General features: G+C 31.3%; 1 protein-coding gene across 1 annotated transcript; it reads left to right on the top strand.

Moving 5' to 3' along the window:
• The first annotated feature begins 230 nt into the window (after positions 1-230).
• LOC129798683 (protein real-time) lies at positions 231-20,431 on the top strand. Its single transcript, XM_055841952.1, has 6 exons — positions 231-454; positions 892-1,166; positions 5,981-6,921; positions 11,464-11,585; positions 16,269-16,527; positions 19,446-20,431. The coding sequence occupies exons 1-6, from the start codon at positions 392-394 to the stop codon at positions 19,733-19,735; spliced, it is 1,950 nt and encodes a 649-aa protein (XP_055697927.1). The 5' UTR covers positions 231-391; the 3' UTR covers positions 19,736-20,431.
• Positions 20,432-25,109: the final 4,678 nt, after the last annotated feature.

The raw sequence follows: 25,109 nt of genomic DNA, 5'->3' as shown, positions 1-25,109 counted from the left end.
ACGAATTAATTTTTATTGGCCATTTTTAAATATTCACTGTAAAAGTTTGAATAATTTTCTGACAAAAGCTGCTTCTTTACTTATCAAATCTTGTACTCACGGATTTTAGTTTTTTCTTTTTATTTAATAATTTTTGTTTTATTTTTCACTGGTGTAATAAAATACACATCCATTTTATGACTGTCATTTTACGACGCTTATTTTTCTACACTTGCGTTTCGTAACATTGATGGCAATGCCCTCTGTCAGCAGTCTGCATGAAGCTCTTGGCTTGCGAGCCAGCAGCTCGGTCGTGAGAATAATTTTCACCAATTTACCCTTTTATTTAGTTTAAAAAAATCAATTGTACAATAATTGAAGTGTTAAGTGAGAAGTGCCCTAGCCGTGGAACATGGTGCAAAAGTATCAATCGCCCGTCCGGGTCTACAAATATCCCTTTGAGCTGGTGATGGCTGTGAGTTTGACTATAATTAGACATTTTCTTTGGGTGAAATTAGCTTGTTTTTTTTTTTTCTCTCTTGTGGCTTTTCCCCTTATTATCATAATCTGGTGGATGGCCTTTTAACCTTTCCCGAGGCAAAATATTGGCATTTAAGTTTTGCCATGAAAATAGCGCATCTGTTTGGGGCAAACTCCACACATTTGTGCAGAGATTACAAAGAAACGCGGAAATGTTTGGTTTTGGTGCCCCCATGTCACCAAGGCCAAGATATTTTTCCCTATGCGCAACTTTATGCCCCGAAGGCACAATGATTAATTGAATAGAATCTTGGTGTCGCTTTCCCTGTCGCTTTCCAAATCAATCCATTCGGCAATGAATAAATCATTTTCTCTTTTTTTTCCATTCTTCATTCCTCACGCGCCCACAAAAAAAAACATTTTGTTCTTAAGGCCTACGAGAGGCGCTTTCCAAAATGTCCCCAAATGCCCATCGTCCTCGACTGCGAAGTCATTGAGGATGAAGTTCTGGAGGGTGGATGTCGCAGGGAAACCAAGAGACGCTGTAAATTGGCCGTCGATGCTCCTTACTTATTCAAGAAGCTAATCGGTCTGGATTTTGTTTTCTTCATCCAACACAATTCCCTGGACATGAGAGCCAGAACACTCAACATTGAAGCCACCAACGAGACCTTTGCATCCAGAATTGAGATCTTTGAGCGATGCAGGTACACAATAATCCTAAAAATCTAATGCTACAATGAGGTCTAGATAAGAAAACATTTGGCCCCCGGAAAATGTTCTAATTACCTCGCTAACAAATCTTTCCTACGCATTCACATTTTATTTAATTATGACTCTCTTGGAATCGTTAGAATAAACAAAACACTAAATCGAGAAAAAAAATGGGGCGTAATAGAGATTATTCGTCAAAACAATTTTGCAATTCTCTGTTAATCCGACGATAAAAAAGAAAATTGCAGAGCTATAAGAAAATTTCGCAGATTGCTCGAACTTTGTCAGCAAATCCCCTTTTCCTTTCAGCTTTATTTTTGTATATTTAACCAATTTTAATCGGATAGATCAACTATCAATAATTTAACCTTTGACCATGAAAAATTTCATGAATGATTGAGAGAGGGTCATTGTCACGTGGAACTTAATGTCTGCGTTGTCTGCCTTGAAAACATCCAAACAAAACTGAAAATGGAAAGGAGAAAAGTGGAGAAAAATTTTCAAGAGACTTAAAAAATCAATGATCAAATTCGGAAAGTTTTAGTTTAAGGCTGAGGAGGAGTGGAGGAAAAGTAATGCCCTCTGACGAAGGTGAACTTGCCAGGGGTCAATGGTAAGGTAACTCTAATCGTTCTAATGCGGTATCTCATACCGTTTGGCCTTGCGGAACAGACAATGCAGCAAATGACCGATTTACAAAATTTAGACAAAAAAGAATCACTGAAAGAAAAAGGCTTGAACTAGATCTGTATAGCGAATTAAATAAGATTTACTCTTAACCTTGTTTTAATGAAAAAAATAATCAGGGCAAGAAGGAAAAGTTATCATTATTCGAAAAAAGAATATGTTAGATTGTTTTAAACCTTAAAGGTTTTCAGACTTAAAGGTTTAGCCCAGTTCCTCAAAATCCTAAATAACAACCAATTTTATTGGTTTTCCAGAATCTATTGGATCATATTTCGAGTGTTCAGAGTAAAATCGAACAACTCGATTTTTTACAACATTCATTTTTTCGCTTATTGGGTATTCTTTGATACCCTCTACCTTCCCTGTGAATATTATACCTAAGCAACTTAGGCCTTTTGTACACTTCACGGATAACACTTAAAATTAAAAATTCATTAAAATAATTAAAAAAATAAAATTTCTAAACACACTTTTAGAAATTGTTGCAAAATTGAACAATATTTCAGCGAAAAAGTTTAAATACACCTTCAATTTTTTCAATCAAAATTAATATTTAACTTAAATCATAGAACTAAAATTGATGCACACACCGAGAGAAATCCGAAAAAGTTAAAATAACATTACGGAAATGTTAATTTTACCCTAAAGTATTGATCCAAAATCGGTGTAAATATTAATATACTACTTTTTACTAATATTAATATTACCCTGTTGGCAATTTTCACGTTTAATATAAAGCAACTTTGCTCAAATTTGCTGTAGTTTCTCTTAGTTTGTTATATTTCTTTATAATTGATCGCTTTTTGTGGAATTTGCAATGACTTTGTCGCCCAAATCTATCGATAAACCGGATGACATTTCGCACCAAATGCCCGATTGAGAGAGAGTCTACTGTATTAAAAAATCAGGTTTGCTACGGATCCAGTTGCAAAATACTTTGCAAAGATGCGCACTTGTAAAAATAAAAATTAATAAAGAAATACTGCTAATCTATGAGGGTAATCGAAGATTCTAAGTCGATATCACTTACCGTTTAGCCTTTAGATCGATAAGAGCTTGAACATTTATAAAAATTATATTTCCAAAAAAAGCAAAAACAAATTAATCACCGGGAATTTACCGTTTAGTACCGGTGCAGTTGGATTGGAAATTATTTTAAGACTTTTCACTTAAATTCAAACTTGATTAAATCGGTTAAGAAACAAGCACTCCAAAGTAGTATAACTTTCTCCTTAGGGAAAATTTTCCGATCAGAGGTATCTATAGGTAAAATATTCCAATGGTTTACTGATTCCAACTACAGTAGACTCTCTCAAATTCGGGCATTTGGGGCCGAAATGTCACCCGAATTTGAGAGAAATGCGGGCGATAAACTTTTTGAAATATATCGATTTTTATTGATCTGCATACACACATATTGAATTAACTCGTATTGTAAATTTCCTGATAATCCCTTAATAACGCAAAATTACATCTAAACTCAGATAAACCATAGCAAATTTGAGCATATTGGGTTCATTTGATAATCATAATCAAACTTAAAAAATATCAACAAACTTTTTTCGAATTTAACTGCCGCCCGAATTAAAAAGTAGCCCGATCTTAAAAGAGCCGAATTAGCGAGAGTCTAATGTACAATTAAATCTGTTACAGAAACCCCAGTTATGAGCGATGAAATTGATTTTAAACCCTATCTTTAAATGATTTAAAAACAAAAAAACGGTTTCTACTTAAAACGGCCCGAGAAATAGGTTAAAATTCACCAATCTAATATATTCTAATCGGTTCACTCGCAAACTGGTTACAGATAAAAGTTCCTGAGAATTTTCCGAAAATTTCCCAGACTCCAAAGAGTTTAAAGAACGGATTCACGGGGTGACGCGATTAATGTAGTATGGGAAAGCGCGCTACCTTCGGACGACTCAAGCTTCGGAGAATTCGTTGTTCGAAGCTTGAGTCGTCCGAAGGTAGTGCACTTTCTCCTATGGCATTTTATTGTTTGGGCCTGCTCATTGAGATCTACAATGCATTAAGAATTGCCCTACTTATCATTAGATATTTTTAAGAAATATATTAAAAACACTGGATTTAAATCACTGTACAACTGGTTTATTCATAAAAATGTTTTTTTAACGAAATGCTTTTTCTTAAAAGCTATTCTGTTTTAAAAAATCATGAAGATATCTCTTTTTAAACTAGACAGATATGGTTTACTAAAACCAATCGGTCAGGGTCGATCGGACCTTAAAATTAACAGAAAATAAGGAAGGAGTCTTTTTCGAACTCAGGAAAGTTCAAAACCGGTGCTGGCTAAAATTACGAAAACCAAAATCACGTAAGGGCCAAAATCCCGGAAGGGTCAAAATCGTGGAAAGGGACGAAGTTATCCGGAGGATAATTAGAGAAATTATTTCCCAAAACACAGGAAATTCGGTATTTTACCTTTCGGGATTTTGGTCCTTCCGGAATTTTGACTTTCGAGATTTAGGCCTTTTCGAAATTTTGACTTTCGAAATTTTGGTTTTCGGGATTTCGACTAGGATCCATTCAAAACATATTCCTAATGGATGTTCGACGGATTGTAAGTGATTAATCAAATAGAAACATAATTTTAATATGATGGTTATAGAGGGGTTCAAGTGATTTAATTCCCTTGCTTTTTTTGAAATTCTTAGTATGCCTAAAGAAAAAAACATGGACATTCTGGGAAAAACAATTGTTTCAGACTCCTTAGACTCGATTAAAATACCATTCTTATAGATGGTTACAAACCAAAAGGATGTCCAAGTCAGAGAATGTTTTTGCAGGAACCCAAATCATTCCTGAGCTAAGATATTTTTGATCAAAAAATTGTGAAATTAACACGTTGGATATATCTAGAAAGAGTTAAGGAGTCGCTAGGATATATTGGCTTTCGGGAGGGAGGGGGGTCACTGTAATACTAAAATAGATATCTCAACGTTTGAATTCAAGTATTGTTCTCTCTAAGTCAAAGCATTAAAAACAAATAATAAAAAATGTTTTTTGTTAATTCCAAAACCCATATAGGGGACAGTACTCTCCCTGCAAACGTTCATGTCTTCGAATAATGTGAATTTTCTTTTATTTTTCCTAAGACACTTACACATTTCTATTAAATATTAGTTAGTTTGTCATCAATTATTGATAATTATGTGGCAATCATGTGGAAATCTCTTCGGAAATGTAACAGAAATTCACATTACTTCTCGTGCAGGATAATTTAATTTGCAATAGAGAAGAGAAAAAGAATATTGTCGTAGGAGAAGTGGAAACAACCACAAAAATAAAGCTAAAGAAAATGAAGAAAATTCAATTTATATTACTTTTATGCACTTTTAAGATAGTTTTCCGATGATTTATGAGCCAAATTAAATTGGTAACAAATCAACAAAAAGCAATAACAAGAAAAAATGACGAAAGAAAATTCGGAAAATTCGTATTTCCAGTCTTCAAGCTCAAATTTAATAAATTTTTTGATTCTGCATTAACCCTTTAACGACGAGACACTTTTTACGGACTGAAAATCAACAATAAAAATTAACCTGGGAAACATCATTAATGATAAGTCTTACATCTAACTTTGGAAAGTTCAACAGAGTCTGATTCGGTGTATTTTGTGCCTCTATGAACGATAGGGACAAAAATAGCCCAAAAATTTAAGTAATTTTTCTGACAATACCAATGAATAATATTTTTCGCTTTAATGAAAAATATTACGTATGAGCTTTGTGGATTTTATTACCAAAAGGGTTTTTCTTAAAAAAATTGGAAGTATAAAAAATAAATAAAATCAATTATGAATTTGAGAATTTAAAAATTCGCCATTTTTGAGCTTATCAAATAGCTAGAGACTTGCAAAAAATATTGTAGATTCCTTCAACCTTCTACTTTACAATTATGTACAAACATAAGAAAAAAATAACTTTGGGTAATCAGGAAAAATTATTTTCTCTATGGGACACCGGTGTCCCAATCGTCCTTAAAGGGTTAAATTTTCAAATGTTAAATCTTATCTAGACCTTATTCGTTTTATTGAAAGTATGTAAGCTTTACAATGCCGAAAGTAATTCGGTAATTGAGTAAGAAAAAAAACTCTCAGGTACTATGCTCATCCGGACAATCCCAGCTGGACATGCTTCGATCAGTCCGCCACGCTGGACATAAAAAATTTCTTTGGTTTTGAACATTCCATGGAGAAGATGGGCATGAAACAGTACACCCAGACCACGCTAAAGGGCAAGGAGATTATTGAATATTTCATAGGTCAATTGAAGCAAGAAGGCATAACACATGTGCCACGTTGGGCGAGTATCGATGCAAATGATGCCGAAGTGGCTGATGATGATATTAAATTGCAAACGGGCAGTTCGATGTTGAAAAAGGAAGATTCCGCTAGTTTAGATGATGAATACATTTCAAAGAATCTCGGCGAAATGACGCCACTGCAGGAATCAAAATTGGTGGAGCTGGAAGCTCTGCTAAAGGAGAAGAATGAATATCAGACGCCAGATCATCAAATGATTTGTCGTTTTTTGCGTGCAAGAGACTTCAATGTGGAAAAATCATATCAAATGCTTCAGGATTCGCTGAAGTGGCGCCAGGATAATGACATTGATCACATATTGCAGCTGTACAAGGCTCCTCCTGTGGTCACTAAGCATTTTCCTGGTGGCTGGCATCATCGGGATAAAGATGGAAGGCCGCTGTATGTCCTTCGTTTGGGGCATATGGATGTCAAGGGGCTGCTTAAGTCAATTGGCGAGGATGGTTTATTGAGGCTGACGCTGCACATTTGTGAAGAGGGATTGCAGCTAATGAGGGATAGCACGAAGGAACTGGAGAAGCCAGTGAGCAATTGGTGCTTACTGGTGGATCTTGAGGGGCTGTCTATGAGGCATCTTTGGAGACCTGGGGTCAAAGCTCTCTTGAATATCATTGAAACGGTAGAGAAGAATTACCCAGAGACAATGGGCAGGGTTTTAATAGTTCGAGCTCCGAGAGTTTTTCCCATTCTCTGGACCCTCATTTCCACCTTCATAGGTAAGTTAATTGCGACAGAAAGATTTTTAAATTTCATTTTTAGCAATAAAAAAGATCGTAAAATTACTAGAGACGTATTAGAAGTGGAGTAAAAATAGAGAGATTAACAAAATGAAGAAAAAGCGTTTTAGGACAAGCTTTTTCTGAACTTAATCCCAGAAAATCTTTCTTGGAACAAGAAATATTTATTCGCAAAATTTCCGAATATATTCCGGATATTGCGTATATACTTCGAATATCGCGAATCTTTTGTGAATATGGAAAATATTAAATATAAATTTAAAAATAAAATTATTTATATTTTTCACAAAAATAGAATTATCATTTTTACAATCTAAAACATTAAAGAAATAAATTATGTAAAAAAAATAAAACAAAATTGCAACTCCAAAGAAAAGCCCTATAAAAAAATCTGCGCCATTTCATAGGAAATCCCCAGGAAATATCATCACTTCCTCACTGAAAATTCTCCAACGGGTCCCGTCAATCATTGCTCTACCTGCCGATTTTACTCGGAGGTTTTTTAAATTGTAACAGTATATTCTAGTACATTTAGATAAATTTTGTAGATTTTCGGCAGAATTTCTGCCTAGAAAATCTGTAAATTTCGGCAGAAATTCTGCCGAAAATCTGCAGATTCTCGGCAGAAATTCTGCCGAAAATCTGCAGATTCTCGGCAGAATTTCTGCATTGGAAATCTGCATAGTCTCTATTGTCTCAACAAAAATATTGTTGATTTATCAAGACACTGTAGAAGTTACAAAGAAAATGGTATGCTCTGCTTAACAAGTATTACCGATTAAACGTTTTAGATAACTAAAAAGATGCGAGCAAAAATACTAATTTCTTAAAAATCGCCAATCGAATGATGCAAAAAACACGAAATTTAGGTCGACACTGTGTTTAAAGATATCACTTCACTATTCTCTAGTTATAACACGGCGTTGCAGAATTCTTTATTTTATATATATTTTTTTTTTTCGTCTTCTTAAGCATCTGATTGTATACTTTTTGTTCTAAACATATCTGTCTTTTATATTAAAATGTATAATATTGTATAGTCCCAACTTGTTGCATTCAACCGGGGCATTAACCAAATAAATATTCTATTCTATTCTATTCATATAAACACTGTGATATCACCAAGAATAACTCTATTGAATTTTCCAAACTTCAGTGAAAAATATTCCATCTTTTCAGACACAGCTGTTTGGAAAGTCTGGAATGTAGAAAAATCTACAGAAAATCGGCAAAATATCTACAGAAATTCGTCAGAATATGCAACAGCATTCATCAGAAAATCTGCAAAAATTTCTGACGAATTTTGTCCCAAGCTCAAATAAAATTCGTAGGAATATCTACAGATTTCTCGACAGATTTTCGGCAGAGGTGTAGATATTTTCTGCAGAAATCTTAAAGATATCTTACGAAATTATTTGACGGGGTACTTAGGGAAAAGTAGGGGCAGACCAAATAACATAGCTGAATTGGCATGTAACGCAACTTCCTAGGGAAACTTCCTCATCTCAGGGGAGAATATCCCTCCGGCTCCCTTTGAGAAATCCCCGGTAACATGGCACAGGAAAACGGGAATTTTTCTTAAGGAAATCTCAGGGAACTTCCCAAGAATGGTGAGGAAAACTAAGAGAATTTACCTAGGGATGTACCCGTAAACTTACCTGAAAAAGTCAGGAGTTGGAAAAACTAGGGGAATTTCTCAAAGAAATCCCTGGAAACTCTTGGGGAAAGATCGAAAAAACTTGAGGATAATTCTTAGGAAAATCATAGGGAAAAATTATTAAAAAAATCCCAATATTTTTTTTCTTTCCTTTTTGATTTTTTTTCTCTTCTTGTATTTCTTTTTCTTTTAGGTCCCTTCAATTTTTTCCTTTTTACTTTTTCCTTTTTGTTACTCAGTTGATGAATCATATGTACTCTGAAAAAAATATCTCGTAAACAATCTCGTAAAAAAATCTAGAATAAGTCGATTTATATCTGAAATATTTTCTGTCAAATTGTTCATCAATTTGATGGAGATAATATTCATACTTTTCATGCTTTATGTTATATATAGAAATTATACGCAGGTATGCTGTCTGCAGAAAATTGTTAAATAAGACTTTAGAAACAATTTCCGACCACAAAATCGTCATTTTTTGGTGAATAAAAAAAAAGAATACTGACAAAACTTTTACAAGATTTTGTATATTATTAGTAAAAAATGTGGAGTATCCGGTATCAACAAGATATCTTGTTTCATTTATTTCAAATACTGCTTTTGAGCTAGAGCTCTTGAAAGCAAAAATTTAGACAGAGATATAGGTGTACAAAGACTTCAATGTTTGTGTGGTTGCGGCCACCGCCGTCTTAGTGTTGGTAACCAACCTCCAAAGTAAAACGGTGGAAAATTCTTTCTCAGGTTGTTGAAAATGAAAAGATTTTACAAAAAATCCCTATGTCGACAGGGGTAGCCAAACATCTCGTTACTTTTCTATATAAGGCAACGAGATTTTACAAATCTTACGAGCGATATTTGTCAGAGTATGGTGCTCCCTTACACAGCTTTTTGAATTCCCCTATTAATTTATAAAATATTCGATGTTCTATATGAACTTTGCAATCAGAAAACCATCTCGCCCGAAGCATATACTTAACTTTTACAAAATTTCTCCCAGGATTTTCCCTGAACTCGGCACGGAATTTCCATGTATCTCCGGGGAGAATTTTCCCCTCGATTTCCCTGGGAAATCTTCGAGAATGGTTTGGAAATTTCAGAGACTTTTCCTCGGAAAATTTGGAGGAATCCTCTAGGATTGGTCAGGAAATTTTCCCAATCACTTGGAGGAAATGTCCCCTTTAAATCTCCAAGAATTCCGGGAGAAACTTCACTATAGAATTTCCCCTTGAATTCAAGAGGATTCACTGGGAACCAACCGAATTTTCTGAGGGAATTTTTAAGGAAACTTTCCAAGGGAATTTAATGGGATCTCTTTGGAGAATGTCGACACCTGAGCGGGGTAATTCCACCCTAATTCTCCTTGTTGAAATCGCCGGAGATTTTAGGGATAAAAACCAGGACGTAAATATCGAAATTTCAGTAGGAAATCCTACAAAACGACAATGGAAACTACACATAGAAATTTCCCTAGTAATTCCATCGAAATTCCCTAGGAAGTTACCACGTTTTCCGAAGGAAGAAAGTTCCAATGGAAAGCCTTATGATCTACTTGAGAAATTTCCACTCTTTAGTGTGTAATTTCTCGAGCAATTCTACTCGAATTCCTATGATAGGTAATCTTGGAGACTTGTGGAGGAAAATTCCTTTGCCACCTGATGAAATTTCCTTCGAGAGGATTTTTTTACGGGGCGCTTTTTATTCGTAATATTAGATTAGGTGGATGAAATTATTAAGAACCTCACCTGGAAAGTATTTACGAATATTTTACGGATATTACAAATATTTTGCGAATATTAAAAATCTTTTTAAAAATTCCAGAAATTCGAATTATCCGAATTGGAATTCCCCACAAAGCAATTTAGAGGTCGGATAATTCTTTAAGACTTGACAAAAATCAATTAAGTAATCTTTAATTCTTTTTGAAAAGAATCAAAGAGAATTTGTAAAAAAAAATAACGGTATAAATAATTCAGGAGTATTAAGATTTTGCTCACCTTTAAAGACATTCAGGACATTCTGGATAGATTCTTATGAGCTTTTTAAAAAATCTGAAATCATTGAATTTGTATTAAAAATGGATTAATCATGAATTTTCTAAAGAAACATTAACCAAAATCTAATATTAAAAATTTCAAAATGAAATTTTGGGAAGACTTTGGAGAAGCTTTTGATCATTTCTCAAAGAAAATTGCAATATCGTCTTGGAAAATCTATTGGGGAATCACTAAAGCTTTCCACGTCTGTCCCAAATAATCAAAATCGGGGCAGCAATTTTTTGATAATTTTTTAAAGAAACTGTAGAGACACTTTTGAGATCCTAAAGATATTTTCCATACAATTTTTGATACATTTTCTGGTATTTTCTTCAAGAAAAAGTCTTCTTGATGCCTTTAGAGGGCTTACAATTTACGAGTCCGCAAAATTAATCAAAGATTAGGTTTTAAAACACATAAAAAAACACAATTTTCTTTATCGGAATTTCCAACAAAAAGAAAAGCTCATCATTCTATTGAATTTATAAGATAAAGTAAATTTTAGGGTAATTTTTTAAGGGTGGTTGGAAAAGAAAATTCTATCTACTCTAATATCCGTTTTCTTTAATTTAAAAATAAGCTAATCAACATTTTATTAAAAAAAACTAATTAAATTTTGATTATTCTCTACTTCAAAATTTTATTAAAATCATTGTTTTTTTTATTTTCAAATATTCAAAAAACCAACTTTAACTTCAGTTTATAAAAACTTATCTTTATTTTGAAAAGTTTTATTGATTTATAAAAAAGATGTTATATAAAATATTTAATTTTTTAACACATTTTTTAAATCAATCTACTGATGATTGTTTTCAAAATCGATTCTTTTAGATGAAAACACCCGTTCCAAATTCCTCTTTTACGGAGGACAGAACTGCCTCCATCCAGACGATGGCCTGGAACGCTACTTACCATCAGAAATCATTCCAGATTTCCTAGGAGGCCCCTCCACGGTAAGTCCCCCAAAACAATTTTTGTTTTTTACTAAATTTAATTACTCAAAATATTTAATTTTTCTGTTTACTAATTGAGCTTTCCTTAGATGTTTTTTTCTTATAACTTTAAATATATCTTTATAATTCTAGTATTGAACACGCAAATGGAGTATATATTATGATTGGGGGATTTTAATTTGGTTTATTATACTTTCTATATTAGACTGGATTTCCAACTAATGGTTTCGGGATGATTTCAACGAATTTCTTCACGCGTTGTTACACTCTATCTTGTAACTGTGTAAGAGTGAAACTATCGTAATTTGCAATTTATTCTCAATTTTTTATATATTCAAATATTTATTATTACACTAAAAATTTGAAACTCATCAATTTGACGTTCTGCTCACAGAGAATAGTGCAAAAAAAAGAAAATTTTTACTTTCTGTTAGAAAAAAAAGTAAATACAAAGATAAATCTCTGTGTTAAAATTTATCAAGTCACTTCACTAAAAATTCAATACATTGCAGTTTATATACAATTTTATTATATACATAGTTTTGTAGCTTTTCTACTTTTCTATTGAATCAAAATTAAGGATGATCAAACTTGAAAATCAAACGCAATTTTATTGGAATTTTTAAAAAAAAAATGAATTATTTAGTTTAAACTTTGCATTTGCAAAAATTAAATATTTGCAAAGTGTAATTAATGTCTCAATCGTGTCAATCACTGAGAGAAATCCGAAAAAGTTAAAATAACATTCCGGAAATGTTAATTTTACCCTGCAGTATTGATCCAAAATCGGTGTTAATATTACCCTTTTTAGGTGTATTGGGGGTTAAAGTTACCCTTTTTCATGTTATTTTTAGCCTTCAAAAGGTGTAAATTTAACATTAAAAAATGTTGGTATATTTTTACACCTAAAAGGTGTTAAAATTATGAGGAAAAAAAGTTAATCGCACCTCCGTTTTTTTCTCAGTGTAGTTTTATTTAAGAGAAAGTTAATTTGCAACTTTTCATTTTTATAGATTTTGTTTTGCACTTTTCAATTTGAAAAAAACAAATTTCTGTATTCTCAGGTTAAGTCAATCGAATTTAAAAGATTTTTAAATCTAAATTGAAACTTTGCAATAATTTGCAAAGGGTAATTAAGCTCTTACACTGAGAGAAATCTGAAAAAATTAAAATAACATTCCGGAAATGTTTATTTTACCCTGCAATATTGATCCGAAATCGGTGTAAATATTATGCTTTTTAGGTGTATTAGGGTTTTAAGATACACTCTTTCATGTTAATTTTATCCTTAAAAAGGTGTAAAATTAAGATTAAAAAATGTTGATGTATTTTTACACCTAAAAAGGTTAAAGTTATAAGGAAAAAAAAGTTAATCGCACACCCGTTTTTTCTCAGTGTAATAGTTTATTTTTTGAAGAAAAAAGGGATTCTCTAATTTACAATTTTTCATTTTAAAAGGTTTTTGCTCTTTCTTAAGGGATTTTTTTTGTACTTTGCAAATTGGTAAAATCAATTATCCTCAATTATGACCAAAAAAGAGATAGGAAAAATTCTTACCTTTATTCAGGATTAAACTAAAGACCTTTCGATTACTATTTATTTTGCCAAGTAATTTTACTTAGTGCTTTACACTTTACAATTTTAAAAGTTAACATTCTAATAAAAAATAGCCCAAAGGCAATATCAGTGTTCGATAATTTGCAAAATTTAGTTTGTAAAAGCATTTGAAAGTTCTCAAAATGTTTTTAAAATGATGGTTTTTGACTTATACCTTTCATTTTGAAAAAAAAAAACGATAATTTCAAAAATTGTTTTCGTTTTATTAGCACTTAAGAAAGTCAAAAAATCTGCAAAGTTAACACATGATGAAGCAAGAATTATAATTCTTAATTGCTAAATGATTCCTTTCAGTATACTTTGCAATTAATAAATCACTTTCACATAGTTTAAAACAAAAATTAAAAATACTTAATGAAAAAAAATATAATATTTTTTACTATTTGGCGCTTTGCAAAAATTTTAAAATTAAGTTAAAAAGTCTGAGGAAAATATTTTGCAATTTCAAAAACTGCAATAGAAAAAAAATTTGGAAATAATTAAACAAAAAAATCAAAATGAATATAATATTTCTTTCACCATTTTGCACTTTGCAAATCATAGTTTGCAAAAGTTTAACAATTTAGATAGTTTTTGATAAAGCTATTTTCCAAATACAATATTATTTAGTTTAGTTTAGTTTAGTTGTAAAAAAAAATAAATGATAGCATTTGAAAAGCTGTTTTATGTCCTTTGCTATCAAAAAATTTTTTTAAAAAAATCAGTTTTCAATGTTGAGAGTCGACCGTTAGGATGATATGAGTCAGATTTTGGAATTTCGGTCTAAAAACTTTCTTGTTCTTCTTTATGTTTTTATTGGCAGACGTTTCGATTCCTAAAGAAGGTCCCAACCAAGGATCGAAACGTCGGCCAATAAAAACATGAAGAAGAACAAGAAAGTTTTTAGACCGAAATTCCAAAATCTGACTCAAATCAGTTTTCAAACCATAAATATTAAAAAAAAAACGTAATGAAAACTAAAAGTACTTAATCAAAAGTAATTTTTATCAATTTGTTAATTGTAAATTTAAATTTTCAAAAATTTCAAAGATTAGTAAAAGTCTTAATAGAAATATTTTTAAATTAAAGATTAAAAAGTTGATTTCAAAAGCAATTTTATATACTTTGCAATTAAAAAATCACTTCTTCAGAACCTTTTTAAAAAAGCTGAAAGACCTAATAAAAATATATTAAATATTTTTATTATTCTACTCGTTTTGTAAATTTAATTTTTCAAAAAAAATTTAAAATTTGGAAAGAGATTAAAAAAGAATTGCAAATTTTTTTTTTGATATTTCATTTCAAAAGAAAAAATTTTAATTGAGAAATCAATTTTTTAAAACAACAAAAAAACATTTTGCACTTTGAAAATCAAAGTTTACAAGTTTCGATAGTTAAAAAAAAAATTTACAATTTAAGAAATTTATTTTGTAAACTAATAAGCAATAAAATTAAAATAAATATTTTGGTGCTTTCCAAATTTAAATTTCCAAAAATTTAAAAATTTTGAAAATAACACTGACTGAGAGAAATCCGAAAAAGTTAAAATAACATTCCGGAAATGTTAATTTTACACTGCAGTATTGATCCAAAATCGGTGTAAATATTACCTTTTTTAGGTGTATTGGGGGTTAAAGTTACCCTTTTTCATGTTAATTTTACCCTTAAAAATGTGTAAAATTAACATTAAAATATGTTGATATATTTTTACACCTAAAAAGTGTTAAAGTTATGAGGAAAAAGGTTAATCGCATCCTCTTTTTTCTCAGTGAACACGAAGTAATTTTGAAAATAAGTTGAAAGTAGCAATTTTGAAAAATGTATTTTGCAAAGTAATAAATAAAAATTTAAAGTAATTATTTTTGCCAGTTTGCAAATTTGAATTTCCAAAAATTTATATATTAGAAAAGATTGTCACAAAATATTTTGCAAATCAAGAAATCTATTTTGCCACCTAAATAAATAAAAAAATTAAGTAAATATTTCTTCTTTTATCATTTTGCACTTTGCAAATTTAAGTTTACAAAAATTTTAAAATAAAAAAAAAAGTATTATTAAAAATATTTTGCATATTAAAAAAATTATTTTGCAAATTTAATTAAAAAAATTAAGAAAATATTTAATCTTTTTAGCATTTTGCACTTTGCAAATTTTAATTTGCATTTTTTTAAATGCAAAGTTAGCTAAAAATATTTTTTTTATTCTGCAATTTTCTTTGGATCAGTAATTTCCTCGTAAAAAAAAACGATTTTTATTCGGATGAAATTTTATTTCAAAAACATTTTCCTGAATAAAGGCATCTACACATTGGAAGCAATTTTCGTCAAAAATGGCTTTCTTGAAGAAAATTGTCTGCAGCGTTGTAGGTGGAAACGTCAAAATTCTGTCAAAAATGCAATTTTTGACGAAAATTGCTGACAATGTGTAGAGGCCTTAAGCAATTAGTATTAAGGTAAATGAGATATGTGCAATTATTTTAATTTCCAATACAATTGCGTGAGACTTTTCCGACCTGATCACCTTTTTTTACAAAAGATTTTGTTTACAACTTGTGCAAATTACGTAAGTGCTAATAGAATACCAAGAAGTAGAGCTCTGTGAATATGTCGCAGTCGCTGTAATTAACAAAGAATAACAAGTTGTAAATAAAACATCAGAAACATTTTTTGTCGTAACCTTCTGAATCAACCTGTGGTCACTTTCATCCCATCACCACAAATTGGAGCCTCTCCACATTTTTAGTATAGTGAATAAAAGAGATCATTTTGTAGTGTTGCAACTTTTCACGAAATGTAAAAAAAATATGATTGAAATATTTCATGAAGGATTTTTTAAAAATAATTTTTCTTTGAAAAAAAATAGCATTAACTTTGTGAAATATTTCTAGCAAAATCCATTCAATTGCCAACATTGTTCAAGTAGAATTGGTTTTTCATTTTTTTTCTTTCTTTTTTATTATTTAATTTTAGTTTTTTTTTCTTAATTCTGTGTTTAAGACATTACACAAAAAAATCATTCTATTCTGTAGAGAAAAAAAGGGATTCAGGATAACGAATCCTAATCTCGGTTAAATAAATCATTTTCCAGACACTGATCCATGAAGGCGGCCTGGTGCCTAAGAGTCTGTACAGATCAGCAATGGAGAGTGGAGGAAGTGGTGAAGAAACAGCACCACATCCCCATCAGGATATGTATAAATCAGTGGACTTGAGAGCTAATCAATTTTTTGAGCTTGTGATAAAGAATGACGATCCCAAAAGTGTTTTGACTTGGGACTTTGATGTCCTCAATGTGGATGTTTATTTCACAGTATTTCGGACAATAGAAACCATCTGCCAAACTGGAGGTTAGTACACTTATATATTTTTTTAACAAGACTTTTAAGGTACTTTAAAGCTGCTGAATTAGCCCCAAAAGCGCTGAATAACTTAAAACTCAATCATAGAAGTTATTTAAATGAAGTTCAAAGCGCTGAATACGCTAATAAATCTTTCAGCAAAAAAATTAAAGCGCTGAATTTAAAAAAAAAAATAGAAATTTTAGCGCTGAATTGCACTACCAACTTAAAAAGTTCACCAAAAAAATAGTTCATAAAACCTCAATCAACTAAAACAATTTAAAAGTAAAAATAAGAATTTTTAAATTGCTGAATTTGAAAATTTATGCTGTTTTAAAATAAATGTGATACCGCTGAATTGCCTTACTTAAGAGTATTTCGCGCAATTAGAATTCAGTTATAATAAATTGGTGGAATAAAACGATGCAAAAGTGAATTAAAAAATAGGAAAGTGCTGAATTTGAAAAAGTAAGCCTTGAAAATTATTGCAATGGCGCTGAATTTCTAAGGAAGGGCCTTAAAAAACCTTTACTTGAAAATATTTCGTTCAATTAGAAACCAATTCTTATGATACGGTAAAGTAAAGCGATGTAAAGGTGGATGAAAGAGTGAAAAAGTGCTGAATTTAAAAAAGTAAGCATTGGAAATTATTGTAACGGCGCTGAATTCTAAGGAAAGGCCTCAAAAAGCCTTTACTTTAAAATATCTTATTCAATTAGGAACAAATTCTAATGACACGTAAAATAAAGCGATGTAAAGGTGGATGAAAGAGTGAAAAAGTGCTGAATTTAAAAAAGTAAGCCTTGAAAATGATTGCAATGGCGCTGAATTTCTAAGGAAAGGTCTCAAAAAGCCTTTACTTGAAAATATCTTATTCAATTAGGAACAAATTCTAATGTCACGGTAAAATAAAGCGATGTAAAGGTGGATTTAGGAGTGAAAAAGTGCTGAATTTAAAGAAGTGAGCCTTGGAAATTATTGCAATGGCGCTGAATTTCTAAGAAAAGGCCTCAAAAAGCCTTTACTTGAAAATATCTTATTCAATTAGGAACAAATTCTAATGACATGATAAAGTAAAGCGATGTAAAGGTGGATGAAAGATTGAAAAAGTGCTGAATTAAAAAAAGTAAGCCTTGGAAATTATTGCAATGGCGCTGAATTCTAAGAAAGGACCTCAAAAAGCCTTTACTTGAAAATATTTGGTTCAATTAGGTATTAGTTCTTATGACAGGGTAAAATAATGCGATGTAAAAGTGAATTAAAAAGTGAAAAAGTGCTGAATTTAAAAAAGTAACCCTTTAAAATTATTGCAGCGGCGCTGAATTGCTGGTCAAAGCACTGAGAAATTTTCCGTAGAAGCATTTTAGTTCTGTAAAATCTTGTACAGAATTAAATGTCAGTGGCTTGATAAAACAAAACAATATAAAGATGAATTAAAAAGTGGAAAACTGCTGAATTTGAAAATGCTAGCCTTGGAAGTTTTTCCAATGGAGCTGAACTACTGATCAAAGAAGTATATTGCTTCTACGGAATTCAGTTTCAATGGCTCGGTAAAATAAATCAGTTTTGAGGTGTATTAAAAATTATAATAAAAAAACGCTGAATAGGGAAAGTTATAAGTTATAAGTTTCCTGAATTGATTTTAAATGTGCTGAATATGACAACAACCTTCCTAAAGATATTTGAAAAGAAATTAAATCTCATTGATAATAGAAAAATTGATCGAGTGAAAACGTAAAGTTGTTGAATTAGAATTAAGAACTCTGAATTCGTAATTTTTCTTTTAAATTATTTGAAAACTAAAATCAAAACGCCTATTTAACAAAAAGTATTTTTAATCTTCATTGTGATTTTGAAGAAAAAAAATTTGAATTGATTTTAAATTCACTGAACTTGAAAAACAATTTTCTTAAAGCTGTTAAAAAAGAAATAAAATTTCATAAATCAAAAGAAAATGCAGCTTATAACAAGAGCTGCTGAATTGAATTTTAGAGCGCTGAATATCTCAATTCTCTTCAAATTTATTTAATTCAAAGATAAAAGCGTCTTATTATTAAAATATATTCTAATGAGAATGAAAATAAAGTCGCTGAATTTGATAACCAACTTCCAAAAAACCTAATATAGTTAGTTTTTACATTCCATTGAAAGATAAAACTTCCGAAATATATTTTAGGGCGTTGAACATCTCAATTCTTTTCTGATTAATTCTACACAAACTATAAAATTATCTTATTAGTAAAATATATTCCATTTAAAAATGAAAAAAGTCGCTGAATTTGGTGAAGAAATTCTAAAAGATCTAATACATTCCATTCAAAGGGACGATAGTGTTGCTGAATTGACTTTTAGAGCACTGCGGTTATCAATTCTTATCTGATTCATTGAAAGCAATGATGAAAACACCTAGTAAGTTAAATATATTGTAATGATGACGGTGATAGAGTTGCTGAATTGATTTTTAATGCGCTGAATTTGGTGATAAACTTCAAAAAGATCTAAAAGAACCCATTTGATAGAAATATTGAGTTGCTGAATTGTGATTTAGAGCGCTGAATTTCTCATTTATTTTTAGATTCATTTTATAGGAAGATAAAATCTTATTAGTATAATATATTCTAATGAAAATGGCCAAAATGGCAATAAAGTCGCTGAATTTGGGGACAATGTTTTAAAAGTCGTAATATAGTCCATTCAGTGAGAAAATAGAGTTGCTGAATTGAGGTTTAGAGCGCTGAATTTCTCAATTCTTTTCAGATTCATTTTATAAGACGATGAAAAACAAAATGAAAATGATAATAAAGGCGCTGAATTGGATTTTAGAGCGCTGAATTGAGCTAAAATACCTTATTTCGCTTTTTTTAAGTTAATTTCTTTATTGAAATATCTCCCTCCTCTTGAAATTGTTTTGATAATTTTTCCTGCAGATCTTTACACTTCCGTGTTTGATGGATCAAACTTGGAAGAGGGTAAAACCTATTTCAAGGAGGAGCCAACACTTCTCTGTCGCCACAGAGAGAGTGTCCAGGGTTCCCATGTTATGACAACTGTTGGCACGTACATTTTACAGTGGACTTGCTCACCGTCCACGGACAAAGTGGCCCATCTGATGTACCACTATGAAATTCTGAGCTCAGCAAATTACAAAGGATCCATGACGAGCCTCCAGTCGGGATTCTCAGCGCTCAGTGTAGCAAGTTCGTGCCAATCCCGATGATCTGCTTCATCAGCATCACCGTAGTTTAAAATAATGTGATTTTGTGGCGATGAAAATTATAAAATAATAACTTAAAAGTATTACGAAGAAAAAGGTACCTATACAATCTTTAGAATTCTCTCTCTTCAAGTTGGGAGAAGAAGAAAGGTGTGAAGGGGAGAGAGAGAGAGGAGAATACGATACAGAAGATTATCAATTAGATCAATTTTAAATTATTAAAAAACAAAAATAAATAATTGCAAAATGTAGATAAAAAATATTCTCAAGGATAAATCTCTCTACATTAATTGGGATGAATGGAGATTTGATACAGGCGGAGGTTGTGAACCGTCTTTCAAGACTACTTATAAAGATGTTTTCTTAACTCTGTTGTGCAATTTGGCAATTTTTTCTCTGTATATTTAGTTAAAAAAAACTACAAATCTCTTTCAGTCTGTACGTCTTTTTGGCGAGAAAATTAGTCAATTTGAAGACCGCCTAGCAATTGCGTACTTTACAATGAATCTCTCTTTAAGGACAATTCAAAAAAAAAGTGATGAGATGCAATGACGGGGTACTTTTTTTTTGTGAAAAGTGATTTGTTCAATCTAGGAAGAATTTAGGACATTAGACAATGATTCCTTGTATTCTAATTAGCGGTCCTATATGTTGATCATATACTATCAGTTTAAATAAAGGCAACTTTCTCTGACAAAATATTACTGGTTTTTCTTTGTGATTGTTGGGTTACAAGCGGAATTTTAGCCAAGGACAACACCAATTATCTCGGACAACGTACCATTTCCCCTTAAGCCGAGACACTTTCCCCTCTTTTGAGCAAAAACAAAATTATTTTCATAAAAAATGAGCCAGGTAAATCGTCGGTTGCCTCAGCAACTGTGCTAACTGCATTTGCTTTGTGTCAGCATTCGTCGTAAGCAACGCATCGCTGCGCGGCGTTTGCAATGAATGCAGACACAAAACAGATGCAGTTAGCACAGTTGCTGAGGCAACCGACGAAATATTATCAGCGGACATTTACAAGGATTCCACTGAATCTTTTTCAGGTATGTAAAAATTCCATTTCCTAAAATCCGTTAAAATTGTGCTGAAAATCCATTCAAAAACATCACAAAATTTTTATACCAAAAACAAGAAGAAATCAAGGGGGAAATATATGGCCAAGGTGGAAAATCTGTACTTCAATTCCCGGACTTCGAGACTTCCACGATTTTTATGGGGTACCTCTTATGGTGTTTACACTAGAAGCAATTTTCGTCAAAAATTGACTTTAAAAAAAAAAATTCTGACGTTTATGTCTACAAGGATAGGGGAAATTTTCTTTAACGAAATGTCACTTCTGGCAAATATCTTCATTTCTCTGTTGAATTTATTGAAATTTCAGAAAAAAAATAAATGAGAGGCCATAAATGGGAGTACAGGAAGTGCAATAGTGCAAACCAAACTTGTGACCTGTCATAAATCAAGAAATACTTATGCAAGATGTGATTTTTATTGAGAGAATTATCCACCAAAGAAACGTTTTTTCGAACGAAAAGAACAAAAAATTTGTTGGAAAAAGCAAAAACAAAAATCCAATTTGAATACGATTTTAATGAACTTGAGCTTAAACCTCAGTTCATGAGCTAAGACACGCTAAGGTGTTACTGAATAGTGAATTGTCTTACTTACATACATTTGGCAGGCAGTTGATTAACTACTCTGAAAAAAAATGTCTTGTTAAACGAACAAACGGATTTTGCTGAAATTTTGCCAAAAGGATGTTATTTACCAATTTGACAAAAATTTCCCTTGCATTTTATACGGAAAAACACCCTTTTGACAAAATTTTAACAAGATCCAGTTGGCCACCGATTTGACAAAACTTTTCCATATTCTGTACGGAAGAACATCCTTTTTACAAACTTGTCTCTTTAATTTGACAAAACATTTTTTTCAGAGTACTTAAAATTAAGGCATTGCATTGAGTTAATTACTTATTAAGTGCTTTCTGAATACTTACTTATTGAATTAGCCGGGTTATTGAAAAATTAATAAAACCTTTTACTATAAGATTTTTGGAACTTTTAGGACAAACTAAGCTTAGTAACTGCTTTTCGACGAAATTCTATTCTTTAATATATTTCTGCATCGACTTAGCGATATTGACGGATTTAAAGAAAGACACAAAACGTCCAAAACGTTATCATGAATATGAGTAGGTTTTCATTGGACAAATTTGCTTTTTAAGCTTGAGAATAATGTACCAAGAAAGGCTTAGACTTCTTGAAAAATTAACTTAAATATTATTTTAATCCGATTTTAAGTGTTTTACATAGCTAATAAACTTATTCATTGGTTTTTTAAATGAGTTAGAAATTTTTTAAAAGGTTTCTATTTAAAGTTTTTCTCATAAATCCATTTCCATGTCGATTTTTGTATTCTGAAATTGCTTGCAAAAGCACAAACATTTTTATAAAAATTGTCCAATGCGCTTTTCTTTGATAGAAATTCCTAGAAATAATATTCTTTTATATTTATAAATTAAATTTGAACTCAATCTTAATGAACTTGGCGGGATCAGAGACTTATTCCTATTTAAAATGCCGAGAAATTGATCTAATATCAATTCAAAAAATTTCTTTAGGAATAACAAAAACCTCTGTGCTGTTTCTTTTAAAAGATCGCCAAGAAATCAATGTTATTCCAATTTTGTTTATGATGGGCAGATGTGGAAAGCTTCAGTCTCCCTAAAACCTCTTCTTGTGCCTTAGATCCTAGATACAAGCCGAGAGACGGCTTAACGTAGGGGAGACTGCGGCAAAATTTGTCAAATCGAAATTTTTAAAATTCAATATCTTCCAAAAGAAAAGAGACTGAGACTTCAAGTTTTTATCATAGATTGCCTACGTGAACATCAATAAACATAAAAGGTTTTAAGCAAGAAATATAGAAAATTAAAAAAAAAAAATATTGAAATATTTGCCCTTTAAGAGACACCCAAGAAACATTTTTTTCTTGTTATAGTCTTAAGTAAGGCACTATAGAACCAAAAATATTTTATTTGCTTATAACTCTCTTGGTTCCAGCACTGAAATTACTATAAGTAAAATGATGCACTCTTAAGAATCTTAAGGATCTTTTAAACGTTTTGACAAATTTTGCCCCAGTTTCCCCTAATTATAAGAAAAATAGCCATCAAATTATGCCCTAGACACACTTACGACTTAAGCCGAGAGACGACTTAGTGAAAAATTATGGAAATGTAGTTGAATCATTATTTCGAATATAATTACGCTAAGCCGTCTCTCGGCTAATCCTCAGGTCTGTCGAGGCCCTTACAGTTCCATCAGTTTTTGATTAGTCCGTCTCTCGGCTTAAGCCGAGAAGCGGCTTAGTGGAAAACTAATGGGAATTTAGTCAAGTCAATATTTTGATCATAATCACGTTGAGGTGTCACTTGGTTTAAGTCGTAAGTGTGTATAGGACATTAGACGATATTGCAGCTTTCTTTTGGGTAAAGTTGATCAAAAACTTACCCAAATTTCCTGCAAAAACCCATTTTTAGATTTTTAGATTTTATTTTATTTTTTTTCTGCACTGAATAAAAATATTCAAAGTGAAAGAAGTTCCAAAAACATTGTGTTGGCTAATACTTTTAAAAACTTCCAAAGCGTAGTAAAGTGTAATGGCCTCTACACACTAGGAGAAATTTCTTTAAAAAATGCCTATTTAAGTGTAGAAAATCTTGAAATCTTGGTTCTTGGCTAAGACATTTTAAGTTTCATAAATACTTCGCGTCAGAATACGAAATTTTGATTTTAGAAATAAGATTTGACAGCTTGAATGATCTTGATTTTAGTCTCAGAACTGAAGCAAGTCTGCTGCTGTATTACCACCTCACTTTGTAATATATCTCCCCCTTGGAATGTCGATATCTATTACCGTTTAGTCTCCGTAGGGGAATTCTGTATTATTTGTGGCATTGTCGCGTGTGAGTTCGAAATTTGGCAATCGAGCTTCAATCTCTTATTGATATTTTGTAAATACAATCCGTCTTGGTCTTTTTTTTTATAATTTGTTTAATAAAGTTCATTGTCAATTTCTAGATCTCTAATTCTGACAATGTCAAGGTTACAGAATCACATTTTCGAATAAGTTCTTTCGAAATTCGAACGAAATTTGTCATATATATTGGTCATGCCATTGCATTTTGCATTGCCAAACGGTAAAGCTAAGCTAAGAATGTTCGAAAATAATTAGAGGATTGCAGGCATGGATTGTACACAGTGAACCTTCAAACGATGTGAATTTTCTCTTTGGTTACAAAGAGCTAGTTCGTTATTTCTTAGTCAGATAATTATTAACCACATGAGACGAGCTGGGAAATGGTTCTTCGGAAACAAAGAGAAAATTCGTATCGTTTGTAGGTTCACTGTGTGCGAACCATGCCTACATTCCCCTACTTGTTCTCTAAGTTCGAGAATTCAATATAATACTTTTTATTCTTGTTATTAAAATATTTATTGCTACCTACTTATAGTTTCTTTAAATGGAAATTACTTTTCCTAGGCTACTTTAACTTCTTAGAACTCTTCAAGCTCAGTTTTCATTGGATTTGCAACATTTTTAGAGCTTTATTATCAATCTTTGAAGTTATTGTCTTTGTTAAAAGATGTTTAAATTGACTTTTTTGTACGTAGGGGAAAGTACTCTCTCTTCGAACGCTCATACCTTCGAATAATGTAAATTTTCTTTAAGTTTTCCTAAGAGACTTAAACATTTCTATTAAATATTAGCTAGCTTATTATCAATTGTTGATAATTATGTGACAATCACGTGGAAATCTCTTAGGAAAAATAAAAGAAATTCACATTATTCAAAATCATGAACGTTCGAAGGAAGAGTACTTTCCCCTATATATTAATTTTATACTTCAGCACTGCGTATTAATTAACAAATCCTCTGTACCTGTTTAATTTTTCACAAAGAAAAATTCTTTTGCAGCATTAAATAATTCTCAGTGTGTGATCACAACCGTTTTCATTTCCCAAATTCAAATTTAAATAAGCAGAAGTACTCTAGCGGCAATATTTGTAAACATCTTTTGGCGCAAAATCTCTTGCGCACATGCGTAGAATTTATTTTAGACGAATAAATTTTAAAATGAGGAAAACGAGGAAAAGTATTAGTATAATTTCTGCAATGTAATATAAATTTACCATAAATGGAAAAAGGAAATGGAAACCCCGTATTGAAAAATATTAGCGGCATAACTTTTTTGCTCAAATTTACATAGATGGCGGTGAAAATTTGCAAATGTGATTCAAGTGAATTTTTTACAAAACAATTCTGACACTTCACCCAAAAATTGATTTTTCGGGTTGCCAGAGTG

Source organism: Phlebotomus papatasi, chromosome 1 (genome assembly GCF_024763615.1).
Source record: "Phlebotomus papatasi isolate M1 chromosome 1, Ppap_2.1, whole genome shotgun sequence".
Classification (NCBI taxonomy): domain Eukaryota; kingdom Metazoa; phylum Arthropoda; class Insecta; order Diptera; family Psychodidae; genus Phlebotomus; species Phlebotomus papatasi.
The sequence above is the reverse complement of the archived record's forward strand: the minus strand, read 5'-3'. Positions and strand labels throughout refer to the sequence as shown.

Excerpts from the sequence above, each read along its gene's own strand:
- LOC129798683 (XM_055841952.1), top strand. The coding sequence starts at position 392 with ATGGTGCAAAAGTATCAATCGCCCGTCCGGGTCTACAAATATCCCTTT. Across the intron at positions 11,586-16,268 it reads TCCTAGGAGGCCCCTCCACG|ACACTGATCCATGAAGGCGG; the intron begins GTAAGTCCCCCA and ends ATCATTTTCCAG. Across the intron at positions 16,528-19,445 it reads AACCATCTGCCAAACTGGAG|ATCTTTACACTTCCGTGTTT; the intron begins GTTAGTACACTT and ends TTTTTCCTGCAG.